A 14,291-nucleotide genomic window follows, 5' to 3' on the forward strand; every position below is an offset into this window, starting at 1 on the left:
GCTGGCGTTCCTGGGACCGCCTTCCAGGCCTCAGCCGGAGCCCCGGGTCTCCTGGCGTGGCAGCCCCCGGGTGGGCCTGTTTTCGGGGCAGCATTCCAGGGGGTGCGAGGAGGACCGTCAGGGCTGAATCGGGGAGCAGGGAGAGGGGCCCTCGCCCATTCCTTCTAGAACCAGAATGGGGACCATCCCCACGCCAGGCTTTGAGCTGTCTGAGGTCATGTCCGAGGCCATCCTAGTTGCAGCCTGTGGCTGGGAGCGGGAGCCCTGGGGGCACTCTGAGGCGGTGCAGGCTGGCAGATCCAATACCTATGGATCGACCCACCAGGGCGTGACCACGATGTCACCGGAGGGCCACCGCCAGGCGGGCTGACCCGCTCTGCGCCCTCCGGGGTCGGGCGTGCTTCCTTCCTGGGCGGGCGAGGTTCCAGAACCGGCCATGACCTTCCCTGCCGGGTGCGCCCCCCGGGGGAGGCGGAGGGCAGGGCCGGGCGCTGCAGACACCCCTCACCCCGCCGTTTTCTGCGGCTCCTCCTCACTGGTGTCTCTGCCGGAGGCACGTGTCCTCCCTCACCCCGTTACCTTCTGCAGGAGGCGGGTTCGGCCTTGGGAGAGGCCTGCTGGGGGCCTTGTCTGTCAGGACCGCTCCTCTGCCCTGTGGGCCCGGGGCCTCCACTCTGCACCCCACCCTTTGTCCAGGCCCCTCCCCAGTCCAATGCTCGGGGTCCCACGCTTTGAGTATGCCCGAGAGCAAGGAAGTTCGCCTCAGTGTCTGTCCCATCCGCCCTGGGACAGGCTCCGCCCTGACCAGAGAGGGGAGGAGCCCTGCTCCCAGCCTCAGAAACCCCGGGGCGTGCGTGGGGTCCGGGCGGGGCTCGCCCTCCAGTCCCACCCCCACCCCGGGATCTGCAGGCAAAGGAGTCTCTGTCCAGGAGCGGCAGACGGGGCAGCTGACTGCTGGCTGCGGCCCCGCCGGGCCCAGGCCAGGGCTCCCTGCAGCCGCTGGGGCCAGAGCAGGGCTCCCGGGCTGCCCGTCGCTGCCCTCCCACAGCCTTTTGGGGCGTAAACCATTCTTTATTTCTTAAAGACAAAAGCTATTTGGTTTTAATACACAACGTAAGTGAGGTCATTGGTGAGCTCCCGTTCACCTTCCGGCCCAGCCCCTGCCAGGGTCGCAGGCCAAGTCTTGGCGGTGGACGAGGGGGCTGAGCTGGGCTCCGGCTGGCGTCCAGGGTGCGAGCTGGAGGGAGGCCCAGGGCCCGGGCTGGAGGGCAGGGCCGGGAGGGCCCACCCAGCAGGCCTGGGGCGGGACAGGAGGCGGCGGCTCTCGGGCACCCGCCCTCGCCTCGGCCGCCGCGCGGGAGGCAGGGTCCCGGTGGCCGGCTCAGTTCACGGTGGGCACCTGGCTGTGGTGCAGGCTGAACTCCTTGGCCTTGAGGCGGAGGCTGGCGATGCTGTTGGCCATGTTGACCCCCGGGGCGGCCGGGCTGGAGCCTCCCGGGCTGTAGGGCGGCACTGTGCTGGGGGACAGAGACACGGGACGCCTGTGGTGTGGCTCTCAGTCCTGGCCTCCTGGCTCCCCTCCTCAGCTTGCTCTTCTGGGATGGGGTGCTGGGGCTGCAGAAGTGCCCACGGCCAGCCCCGGGGCACGGGGCCACCTGGGGACTGTGGGGGTTTCTCACGGCACCAGGAGCTTCCAGAGAGGGCCTGGGTGCCGTCCACCCCGGGGCCTGTGCAGAGGACGGGTGAGTGCGCACACGCCTGGTGTAGAGGGCCTCAGGGAGTCAGCTGGGAGTCAGGCGGCCTCACTGGGCCTCACTGGCACCACCAGGACTCGGTGCCGCACTGACTGCTGGGCTCGCCATCCACAGCGAGACTCCCGCAGAGCCGCTCACAGACTGAGGGCCGGATGGCGCCCCCTGGAGTTGTGGGAACAAACCCAGCTCCCCAGCCCCTCCCTCCTCCGCTCACCCCCACCTCAGAGCCTGTGTCTAGCTGTGACCAGGGGAGAGCTGCCCCAGGACGTGGCCCTGGGCCCCTGCCAGGTCCCCAGGACAGGGAGGCCATGGTCCCAGGCCTCCAGCTTCTGGCCCGGAGGGTGGACACAGGGTGTGGGGCTCTCGCACCTCAAAATCCCGCGGGATTCCAGCTGCCTGAGAGCGACGCAGGCTCTTCCCTCCGCTCCAGACAGGCCTCGTCATCTCACCCTTCGGCACATCCGTGTGCACATGTATGCACATGCACATGAACACGCCTGTGCACTCACAACCGTGCGCACACACTGATGTGGAAATGCACTCATGTGCATACATGCTCACACTCAAGCAACACACACATACTCCTACAAATCCCACGCGTGCACACCCAAGAGCACACGTCACCCCCTTGCCCACCTACCGCTCGGTGTGTGCCCGCTGCCAGGGGGTGCTGGAAGGAGCCTGGGCCCCAGCGCACCCTGGGGACCCCTGGCCACGCCCCTCCCGGCCCGAGGGGGCCGCCCTCACCTGTAGGGGGGCGAGGCCGTCCAGGAGAGATAGTCGGGGCTCAGGGCGGTGGGCCGGGGGGCCACGGGCTGCTCGATGGCGGCCTCCTGGCTGTAGGACTTGAGCAGCGAGGCGGAGCGGTTGGCCAGCATGGCCCGCTCATTCCGGCGGAACTTGGCACGGCGGTTCTGGAACCAGACCTAGGGGGCAGGGATGGGGGGGCGGCGGCTGTGAGGGGACCCGGGTCCTGCTGGGCCCGGCGTGTGCCTGCTCCGTACCAGCCCGGACCGGCAGCGTCCCCTCTCCGAGCCTCGTTTCCTCATCTGAAAGGGGGTGCTGGCGGTTCCCGCGGCTGGGTGAGGTGGGTGGAGGACGGGCGTGTGGATGAATGGATGAAGGGTGAATGAGTGAGCACGTGGCTGTGTGAGGTCGTCCTGAGAGGTGCATGCTGGGTGCTCTGCTCGGAGCTGGGACGGGTGGACACGGAACACGCTAAAGCGACTTTATCAAACCACTTCGGGGAGGCGCTGCGTAGAGCACTTTACAGATGCAGTAACTCCTTTTTTAAAATTAAAAAAAATGGCCTAACTGGTTTGGCTCAGTGGATAGAGCGTCGGCTTTCCGACTCAAGGGTCCCGGGTTCGATTCCAGTCAAGGGCATGTACCTTGGTTGCGGGCACATCCCCAGGAGGGGGTGTGCAGGAGGCAGCTGGTTGATGTTTCTCGCTCACTGATGTTTCTGACTCTCTATCCCTCTCCCTTCCTCTCTGTAAAAATCAATTTAAAAATATATTAAAAAAATAAAAAATAAATAAAATTTTAAAAAATGCAGCAACCCCTTCACTTCTCAGGAGAGCCTATGAAACACACCCACGTGATCCCAGTTCACAGGGGCCCCTGAGGCCCAGAGAGGTCAGGCAGCGTGCCCCGGGCCACACAGCTGGTACGGTAGGTGGCAGGGCTTGGCCTCAGGTGTTTATGCTCTTAAACATCTGGCCCGGTAGCTCCCTGCCCCTGAGCGGACGGGGTGCCCCCCTCCGGCGCCCCCTGGCGGCCTCACCTGCACGCGCGCCCCCCGGCGGCCTCACCTGCACGCGCGCCTCGCTGAGGTTGACACGCCGGGCCAGCTCCTCGCGCACGAAGGCGTCGGGGTAGTGCGTGCGCTCGAACACGCGCTCCAGCGCCTGCAGCTGGCTGCTGTTGAACGTGGTGCGGTTCCGCCGCTGCTTCTTCTTCCGCTTGGCGGCGCCGCGCCCGGGGCTGGGGCACTCGCCTGCGGGAGGACGGGGTCAGCGGGGCAGAAGAGGGCGGCGCCGTGGGTGCCCCAAGCCCCCCCAGACCGGCCAGGCCCACGGAGCTCAGACCAAGGCACCCAGGCACCTGCTCAGCAGTTCGTATTGAGTTTTTAGTTTTGTTTTATATATATAATTGATTTTTACAGAGAGGAAGAGAGAGGGATAGAGTGTTAGAAACATCAATGATAGAGAAACATCGATCAGCTGCCTCTTGCACCCCCTCACCCCCACTGGGGATGTGCCCGCAACCAAGGTACCATGCCCTTGACCGGAATCGAACCCGAGACCTTTCAGTCTGCAGGCCAATACTCTATCCACTGAGCCAAACCGGTTTCGGCTAGTTGTGTTTTTTTTTAAATATCTAGTTATTGATTTCAGAGAGGAAGGGAGAGGGAGAGGAAGATGGAAGCATCAATGATGAGAGAGAATCGTTGATCAGCTGCCTCCTGCACGCCCCACACTGGGGATCAAGCACACAACCCCGGCACATGCCCGGAGCAGGAATCGAACCATGACCTCCTGGTTCCTAGGTCCATAGGTCCGTGCTCAACCACTGAGCCACGCCAGCCAGGCTTTTTGCTTGTTTTTTAAATATATTTTTACATGTCTTGGCTGGTGTGGCTCAGTGGATAGAGCGCCAGCCTGAGGACTGAAGGGTCCCGGGTTCGATTCCGGTCAGGGGCTCTGGCTCTCGCTGAGGGCAGTTTGGCCTCCAGGGGACACTGGTCAGGACCAGAGGGAACGGGGACAGGCCGGGGTGCTGCTAAATTCCCTTCGACACCCAGGACACGGCCCCACGTGCCCAGATCGTGGCCACACTGTCCGCAGCGGCAGAGTCGTGCTCAGAGCTCTCGTGGGCAGAGCCTGCCTGCGAACACGCGGGGCCGAGAGGGAGGGGCCGGCGGGGCGGGGGCTGCACTGAGGGGCCCCGGCGGGCCGCCTCCCCCCAGACCGGCTCAGGCTTCACTCCTCACCCCTTCCCTCCAAGACAAGGCGCCGACGGACGGGAATGGCCCTCCCCGCCCCCACCCCTCCATCCAGCGGGAGGAAACCCTAAACCGCAGCAGCCAGGGCCCATGTGCTGACAACGGGGCGATGAGCAATAGGCCACGCGGGACGGAAGCTTCCGGAACACCAGCCATCGGAGCCCGCGCCCCTTCGGCGTGGGCACACTCCCGGCGTGGGAGGGATTCCGGCCAGAAAAGCAGGCTTTTTTCGGGAAGTTCCAGGCAATTCGAAACCGAGCGTGTTCAGATGAAAAGCATTTCGTACGCCCGCCCTGCCGAGGGGCGCAGGAAGCAGCCACCCCCTCTTTCCCCGAACTGTGTGGTGCCGTGACTCTCACCCCAAAGCATGCGCTGCCCCCCCCCCCAGCCCCAGATGCGCCCCCCGGACCAGCTGGCCTCCACGGCAGCGGCCGGCCCTCCCAGTTCCTGCCCAGGCAGCTCGGATGGGGTGCACCCACTGAATCCCCCCAACCACTCATTTCACAGACGGGGAAACTGAGGCAGGCAGCCGCGGGGGAGGAATTCCTGTCTGCTGGACGCCTCGGCCCATCTCCATGGGGCCTCCCCCTCACCACCTTGCTCCTCAGGAAGACGGCCTGTGGTCTGTCACTGAGGTCCCCGCTCTGGGGGGCGCCCTGGGAGAGTCTCCAGGTCCCGCATCTCACTGGTGGGCGAGCACCCAGGCCCCCCTCCGAGCTCCCGGGAAGGGTGCGCCGGGCACTTTTTCAAAAAATAACGTATTATTGCCGAAACCGGTTAGGACTGAAAGGTCCCAGGTTCGATTCCGGTCAAGGGCATGTACCTTGGTTGCGGGCACATCCCCAGTGGGGGCGAGTGTGTGCAAGGGGCATTGGATCGATGTTTCTCTCCATCGATGTTTCTAACTCTCTATCCCTCTCTCTTCTTCCTCTTTGTGAAAAATCAATAAAATATATTTAAAAAAATAAAAGTAAAAAAATAACGTATTATTTTGCTTTTTACATTTTTTTAAATATATATTTTATTGATTTTGTACAGAGAGGAAGGGAGAGAGATAGAGAGTTAGAAACATTGATGGAGAGAAACATCGATCCAATGCCTCTTGCACACCCCCTACTGGGGATATGCCCGCAACCAAGGCACATGCCCTTGACCGGAATCGAACCTGGGTCCCTTCAGTCCCCAAGCTGACGCTCTATCCATTGAGCCAAACCGGTTTCGGCATGCTTTTTACATTTTTGATTGATTGGTTTTAGAGAGCGTGGAAGGGGTGGAGAGAGACAGAAACACGGGTGCTGTTGTTCTGCTTGATTATGCATTCGCTGGCTGATTTCTGACCGGGGATTGAACCCACCACGTGGGTGTATCCGGACGATGCTCTGCCCGACTGAGCTGCCCGGCCAGGGCGGGCGCCTCTTGGTTCTAAAGGAAGACCTCACACCAGGAGCCGGGAGCCAGGACTGTCCAGCCGAGACTGGTTTGGCTCAGTGGATAGAGCGTCGACCTGCAGACTGAAAGGTCCTGGGTTCAATTCCAGTCAAGGGCATGTACCTTGGTTGCAGGCACATCCCCGGAGAGGGGTGTGCAGGAGGCAGCTGGTCCATGATTCTCTCTCATCAATGTTTCTAGCTCTCTATCCCTCTTCCTTCCTCTCTGTAAAAAATCAATAAAATATATTTTTTAAAAACCGGGACTGTCCCGCCAAAAGCGGGACGTCTGGCCACCTTACTTGCATTCTACAAACGTCCTGCTTTCCCCTGGGATTGACATAAAGGCCGAGGCCGCGTGCCTGTGCCCTGGCTGCTCACACGCCGTTGGGAGCGGCTGGGTCCGGCAGGAGAGACACGTGGGGGCTGGGGGCGGCCCACCACGCTCTCCCTCTCCCTGAAACCCCGTTACCCCGTCCCCGATTACATTACAACGGAAAAAAGGCGCTCTGCCATTCAATTATTTCACACGTACCGATCGCTCGCTGACCGCAGGCCAGAGACGTTTAAGATCCCTGCTCTCGGCCAAGCAATTGAGTGTTCCCGCTCCCCTCCCCGCACCCAGGGTTTTTCTCATCCCGTGTAATTTAAGGGCCTAAACGGTCTGGAGGGAATTAGCGGCAAATTCTTCCCAAGACAAATAAACCCGCCTCTCGCTCTCGGCCTCTCTCAAGCTGCCGGGGGACCCTCTTCTATTTGTTTTTGCTTCAAATAGTCAGTTTGCGCCTGACCCCCGGGGCCAGGGCAAGCTCCAACCCAAATAAATAACTTTTATTAATTAGCATTTATTCTGACCGAATCAGCAGCCGCCCCCTCCCCCGGTGCGATCTCTGCCAACACGTTCACAAAAATAAACAGCGGGTCCCCGGGACCTTGATGTGGATTTAACACATTAACACCGGCGGCGGGGGGGGGGCGCGGGGGGAGGGGGGACGGGGCCTCGGAGCTGCAGAACGTGCCATGCCGGCAGGAAGGTCTGAGGAAGGAAGCGAGGTGGGGGGGCGAGGAGCCAGCCACGGCTTCGCGCCCCTCCCCCACGCCCCAGGCCTCCCGGGAGAGATTTGGGTTCCCCTGAAGGGCCCCTGGGAGCAGGGCTCCCACAGGAATTCTGCAAACCGCATCCTCAGCCGCTGCCCCAGCATCTCAGGACCCAAGCGCTCCTCCGGGGGACAGAGACGTGAGGGGGCCCTCCCAGGGGTGCGAGGGCGGTTTAGGCAGAGCTGCGGTGAGAGAACCGTTAACCCGTCATAGTAACATTTGACCTCCTAACAGCCCTGGATGGGGGACTTAGCCCGATTTCACGGATGTGGAAACTGAGGCACAGAGGCGAGGCCACATGGCCAGTCAAGGCTGAGCTGGGATGTGAATCCGCAGAGCAGCACAGGTCCCAGGTCTTACCGACTGTGGGCATGGGCAGCTGGCCCTAAGCCCTTCTCCCCCACCCCCACCCTCCACCCCACCCCCATCCCTGTGCATGAGCTTCCGAGGGCCTCTGGGGGGTCTTGGGGTGTAGGGAGCAACCAAGGGAGTATGCTCTGGAGTTCCCAGGCATGCAGGCCAGGGGGGCTTCCAGGAGGGGGCGCCCCCCCCCCCGTGAGACCTACCAGGGCAGGACCAAGGGCAGGCCTGCAAGGGAGACGGGTCAGCGTTCTGAGAGAAAGAAAGGAGGCGGGCGGAGGAGAACGTGGTCTCCAGAGGCCTCTGGAGGAGGCAGCCTGGGCTCCGGGGGCCCCGGGAGGCCCCCCATTGGCCAGAATCCCATGCGAGGGGCTTGAGAGCTGTTTTCATCTCTGGCCAAGCTGACCTCTGGCCTGGAAGCTCAGGGACCCGGGACCAGGCCCAGAGGGGGGGCTCCGTGCCTCTGGGGGCTCCGTGCCTCAGGCCCACTTCCCAGCCTCGCCTCCCAGGAGGCCCCACGGCCTTAGCGGAGAGGCCGGAGGGAGGCCCGGAGAGGGAGGCCGGAGAGGGAGGCCCGGAGAGGGAGGCCTGGAGAGGGAGGCCCGGAGAGGGAGGCCTGGAGAGGGAGGCCCGAGAGGGGCCAGGACCGCCCAGCCTCCCACGGCGACAGGGAACCTTTGCTGGCAAACCCCAGGCCCTTTCTCTTCTCGCCACCCCCCTGGCAGCCCCTGCCAGGTAAGGAGGGAGGAGGTACCCGGCCCCAGCCCAGCCCTGGCACGTCCTCGTGATCTGAACAGGGTGAGCCCTTCTCCTGAGGGCCGTTCTGGCTCTGCCCAGTGGAGGGAGCACCAGGTCACCCTGGCAGGGGGCTGGGGGCTGGGGGCCGTCTCAGGCCGCTGTCAGGGTTCACCCCCTCTCTGAAGTCAGTGCCCAATCCTTCCCGGGGCTTCCAACTTCTCCCCGCCCCCCACAGCTTACCTTCAGGTCTCAGCTGACATACCGCTTCCTCCGGGAAGCCTTCTCGGATCTCACACACACACACACACACACACACACACACACACCCACACCCACACGCACGTACACGTGCACGCACACACACACGCACACACACACACACACGCTGTCACTGTAGGGTGAGTGTGGGGTCCTCTGTCAGGCAGGAACAGGAACTCACTGTTCTTTCTCTCCCTGGGACCCATCCCCGAGCCCGGCCCGAGGTGGACGCTTCACCAATATGTTTCGAGTGTTGAGTGAACGAACGAACAAATGAAGGAACCGACGACGAGGAGGCTCTGGCAGGGTGGGGAGAGGACAGAGCCCGCCCTGTGTCCCGGCCGTCTCCGGGGTCCGGGGCCTCCTGACAGGGCCGCAAAGGCAGCCGGTGCCATCACGCGAGGCGGTGACCACGGGGCAGACCGGAGGTCAGCTGCTGCGGCCTCTGTCCCCTCCTCCCCACAAGGATGTCTCACCTCATTAATTTCCAAAAAAACCGAGGTGCTGACATGCTTTTACAGCTACCGGCCGGAGACGGAGCGAGGCCGCAGGAAGGAAGGTGAGGGGGGACGGTGCAGGGGGCCGAGGGGTCAGAGGGGGCCCAGGGGCCCCATCCGTGCTCCGTGGCCCCTCAGGCCTCAGGGAGCCACCGGCCCAGGCCGCCGCCCCCGCCCCGCCCAGCCCCGCGGCCAGATTGGCTCCAGAAAGTCTCTGCAGGCTTGAGGGACCCCAAGTCCCGAGGGGGCTGGGAAAGGCCCCCACATGGCCCCTGGAGACCCCGCAGGGCCCCGGAGGCAGCTGCAGTGCCTCTGGGTCTCTTTGGGGTCGGGGCCACTGCATCCCCCAGCGGAGGGGCCCGGCGGCCAAGGGGATCTGCCTTGTAGCCAGCACGAGCTCCCAGCTGCCCCAGGGCCTTTGCACACGCCGTGCCCTCTGCCTGGAGCTCTCGCCCCTTCTGTCTGGTGCATGCTCACCCGGCCTTCCGTCCGAGCCGGAATTCTCTGCCCTGAGAGGGCTCTCCAGACCTCAGACCAGGTGGGTCTCTGTCGCAGGCTCCCGGCCCCGGCCCTGCCCCGGCGTCTGTAAGGCAGTCCCTCCTCTGTCCTTCGTGCCCCTCTCCCAGCCGAGTCTGAACTCCAGGCCGGCCTCGGGCACCGGGACGGCCCCTTCGTGGCTGCACCCCCGGACGGAACAAGCAGATTGGCATCAAAGAGCCTTCGGAGCGAGAGACGGTATAAATGCAGGAGGCCTCGTTCCAGAGAAGGAGCCGAGTCTCCACATGACCCTCCGAGGGCCAGACAGTGGCTCCGACGTGGCACCCACAGCCCCAGCGACCAACAGGCAAAGGCGAGTCAGACACCCCCAAAGCCAGACACCCCGCCACCACCACCACGACCGTGAGAGGACGGCCCTCAGGGCGCAGAGACACCTGCGCTCACACACGGGCAGGCAGCGGCTGAGTGCAGAGCGCAGGCGCCTGCACAACCCGCCAGCAGGACGTCGAGTAAAGCGACTTAGGAACGAGCAGAGGCTCCGAAGAGACCCTTCTCCACGGAGAGTTCCCGGATGACCAGTAAGCACAGTTGGTGCTGCCCCGGGAGACGCAGATCCAAGCCCCACGAGGGACCCCTCCCGCCCTCCAGGACGGCAGGCAGGCCGGGCAGCGAGAAATGTGGGAGGCATGGGGCCGCCGGACCTCAGACGCCACTGCTGGGGGGACGCCCAGAGGGGAGTCTCGTTGGAAAACCGTCCGGCAGCTCCTCAGACGTTACACACGTGACCCAGCAATTCCGCTCCTGGGCGCGCACCCGGCAGGAACGGAAACTTCCGTCCACGCCGAACGGCACACGGACGTGCAGAGCCGCGCTGTTCCCGGCAGCCAGCACGTGGGAGCAGCCCAGTGCCACCCACCGGGGAACGGCGTGCGAGGTGGCGTCAGCCACAGAAGGGATAAAGCGCGGTCACGGGACAACGGGGAGACCCGGGACAGTGGGGGGGCCCGGGACAGCGGGGGGACAGCGGGGAGACAGCGGGGGGGCCCAGGACAGCAGGGGGACCCGGGACAGCGGGGGGGCCCGGGACAGCGGGGGGACCCGGGACAGCGGGGGGGCCCGGGACAGCGGGGGGACAGCGGGGGGACAGCGGGGGGACAGCGGGGGGGCCCGGGACAGCGGGGGGGCCCGGGACAGCGGGGGGACAGCGGGGGGACAGCGGGGGGACCCGGGACAGCGGGGGGACAGCGGGGGGACAGCGGGGGGACAGCGGGGGGACCCGGGACAGCGGGGGGACAGCGGGGGGACAGCGGGGGGACCCGGGACAGCGGGGGGACGGGGGGGGGCCCGGGACAGCGGGGGGGCCCGGGACAGCGGGGGGACAGCGGGGGGACAGCGGGGGGACCCGGGACAGCAGCGGGGGGGTCCCGGGTCAGCGTGCTCCGTGGAAGGAGGCGGTGCCTCTCTGAGAAGGCCCACCGCGGACCCACTCCCGGGAAGAGAGGCAGGCGCAGCGACAGAAACAGGCGGTCAGGTTGCCGGGGCTGGGGGCACCGGAGGGAGTCGAGGTGATGGCTGATGGCTAAAGGGGGCGTGGTTTCTTTTTGGGGAAAACTGGTTGTGGCGATGGTTGTACAACCGAATATGCTCAAAATCGCCGAATTGTACACTTCAGGCGGGTGAATTGAATGGTATGTGAATTATAGTTCAATAACGTTGTTATAAAAAACACACACACAGCCGGGCTGGCATGGCTCAGTGGTTGAGCATCGGCCGATGAACCAGGCGGTCATGGCTCGATTCCAGGTCAGGGCACAGGCCCGGGTTGCAGGCTCGATCCCCGTGTGGGGTGTGCAGGAGGCAGCCGATCTGTGATTCTCTCTCATCATGGATGTTTCTCTCTCTCCTCCCTCTCGTCTTCTCTGAAACCAATAAAAATATGTTTTCTTAAAAAACCGCACACGCACACACACACACAGAAAAGGGGAGAGGCCGGAGAGACACAGGGGTTGGCAGAGAGCGGAGAGGAGGAGGCCGCTGAGTGCTGGAGGGGGCACAGGGAGGGGAGGGTGGGTGGGAGACGGGTGGAGGCCCAGACGGTGGCTCGCTGCTGGGAGCCCCAGAGCTGCTCTGGGTGGGACCGCAGCCAGGAGGCGGCGAGGGGCACAGCAGGCCCTCTGTGGGAAGCGGGGGGTGTGGTGGGGTTTGGGGGGGGCAGGGCAAGGATGAGGCAAAAACTGCCAAGGCCCAGGAGCCTCTGAAAAATGGGGTCATTGGGCCCGAGGGGGGACAGGGATGAAGCTACTGAGCAGGACAGACAAGGGCCGGGAGGCCACCCCGAAGTCGGGTCCCTGGAACCTCCAGCCTGCGGGGCTGACGGCTGTCCACTCAGAACTTCAGGAGCCAGGGTTCGAGTGCCCAGGCCTCCGGGCACCTCTGGTCACGTCTGGTCACGTGAGCCCAGTTCTGTCTGCTCCCGGGACCCCAAATCCACGCTCCAGAGAGGGGGCACCTGGAGGCCCGGGGCGCAGGGTGGGTGGGGGTCGGCGGCACTGAGGATGACAGCATTTCTCGGCTCAGAATTGGGTCTGAGAAGGGGGTTGGCGCCTGGTTTTAATCTGAGACTGGTGGCCAAACGCCAAGTTTATTGTAAAACCCACATTTTAATAAGGGGCTGGGATCTGGGGGGACGCTGCCCTCGTTAACCATTTCCAGGCCGGGGCGGGGTCCCTCCCAGGAGCAGCCGCGGCCTCTCGGCCCAGCCGGCTCCGGGGCCGGGGGCTGGGACGGAGACGGCCCCGGTCCTTGTGGCTCGGACCCACCGCTCCGGGGTCTCCAGCCCATGTCCTCATCTTCGCCAGGACTCGGACCTGCAGGGACCTTACAGGGCCTCTGTCAAAGCCCTCGTTTTGTGGTTGTTTTATGTGTGTGTGTGTGTGTGTGTGTGTTTAAATATATATTTTTATTAATTTTAGAGATGAAGGGAGAGGGAGAGAGAGAGAGAAACATCAATGATGAGAGAGAAACATTGATCGGCTGCCTCCTGCACATCCCCCACTAGGGATTGAGCCTGCTCCCCCAGGCATGTGCCCTTGGCCGGAATCGAATCTGGGACCCTTCAGTCCGCAGGCCGACGCTCCATCCACTGAGCCAAACCGCCCAGGGCCAAAAATGTTTAAAGCACATTCTTATTGACTTCCGATAGAAACATCAATGGCGAGAGGTGATTGGTCGGCTGCCTCCTGCACGCCCCACCCTGGGGATGGAGCCCACAACCCCAGCATGTGGCCCGACCTGGAATCAAACCGTGACCTCCTGGTTCATAGGCTCAACCACTGAGCAACACTGGCTGGGCCCCCTTCCCCCATTTTTGCAGGTGGGGAAACTGAGGCTTGGTGAGGGACAGTGGCTTGGCCAAGGGCTCAGCAAAGCAATGGGACCCTCAGTTCGGTCCACTGAGATCTGAGCCCCCAAAACACACATTTCCCTCCTTCCTGCTCCCTCTCTATTCCCGGGTTCCCAGTTGTGGGGGTGGGGTGTCCCTGACCCAGAGATACGGGGTTGGGGGCAACCAGCTGTCCCCCCGGAGTGCAACCTGCCCTCCTGGTCTCTGAGGACGGGGAGCATCCAAGACAAAGGCCGCGCCCACAGGCCCCTCCTGGCTGGCGGGGCCTCCTGACCTGGCTCCGCCGGGGCTGCCTCTCCGGGAGGCTCCGGCCCATCCGTGACTCCGGCGGCTGGAAAATATGAGCCTGAGGCCGAAGCCCCCGCACTGCCCCCCTCCGGCCACCGCTGGGCCTGTGGTGAGGAGAGGGGGCCCCTCCGTCCCACCCCTTTTTCTGGCTGCAGTTTGCTGAACTCTTACTACGTGCCTGGCACCGGGTACGGAGGCCCGCCTGCTGACGCGGGGAAGGCTCCGTGATTGAGCTCTGCTCTCAGCCGGGGCCAGGGCGGCTCAGAGAGGCGCCGTCATGGAGCCGGGCCACACGGCCAGGCGGGTCGGGCTTAGGCCCCGCCCAGCTGTCCCCCAAGAGGCTGACATCAGCAGGAACGAGAGCCTGGTTCACCATTCCCAGACCAAGGTCTCGCGCAGCTAAGGCCCCGGGCGGGGTGTGTGTGTGTGTGTGTGTGTGAAGGGGCTTACTCTCCCGTTTCAGAGCTCGGGGCCCGGGAGCCGGGGGGGGGGGGGGGGGGGGGGGTGCCAGGAGCCTGCTGGAGGCGGGTGAGTGCCGGCCTCTGGGCACAGGGACCTCTCCCCATTCGAGTGGCTTCTTCTCCACCTAAACCCAAGCTCTGCCCACACCACACGCCAGGCTCACGGCCCAGTGCCCTCCAGTCTGCAGGCCCCTGTTCCGGGGCGGGGGCGGGGGCGGGAGGGGGAGGGGAGGCGGTCCGTGTCCGGCCTCCCCAGCGGGGTGCACGCTCAGCGCCTGGGCACGGAGCCACCTGCAGCATCCCCGACGGTTCCCAGCCACACCCGGGGCGGCAGCCAGCCCTGACCTGGCAGCTCTGCATCACAGAGCGCCGTGGTCCCCCCCAGGGCGTCCCAGGGCCCGGCGTACACACTGAGGGGCTCCACCCGGGAGGGCACTCTCCCCAGGGCATCCTGCTAACATTTGAAGGCAGGCTCTTCGGCGGGGACCCTGGAGCCTGCCCT

The 14,291-nt window shown here is 64.2% G+C and overlaps 1 protein-coding gene and 1 long non-coding RNA gene across 2 annotated transcripts in view; both read right to left on the reverse strand.

Annotated features, from left to right (window-relative positions):
* Nucleotides 1-1,050: 1,050 nt before the first annotated feature.
* PRRX2 (paired related homeobox 2) overlaps nt 1,051-14,291 on the reverse strand; it is a 36,777-nt gene continuing 23,536 nt past the window's right edge. Inside the window, exons 2-4 of the mRNA XM_084899872.1 lie at nt 3,569-3,753; nt 2,502-2,680; nt 1,051-1,517 (exon numbers count right to left, since the gene is read on the reverse strand). Coding sequence (XP_084755998.1) covers nt 1,382-1,517; nt 2,502-2,680; nt 3,569-3,753 — 500 coding nt within the window. The 3' untranslated portion in view covers nt 1,051-1,381. The remainder of the gene's footprint in view (nt 1,518-2,501; nt 2,681-3,568; nt 3,754-14,291) is intronic.
* LOC311630666 lies at nt 4,117-5,537 on the reverse strand. The gene is made up of 2 exons (XR_014796435.1): nt 5,355-5,537; nt 4,117-5,307 (listed from the first exon to the last, which is right to left on the reverse strand). It is a non-coding gene; the product is annotated as an uncharacterized lncRNA (long non-coding RNA).

Source organism: Pipistrellus hanaki, assembly GCF_964339955.1.
Source record: "Pipistrellus hanaki genome assembly, chromosome: 11".
NCBI classification, from domain to species: domain Eukaryota; kingdom Metazoa; phylum Chordata; class Mammalia; order Chiroptera; family Vespertilionidae; genus Pipistrellus; species Pipistrellus hanaki.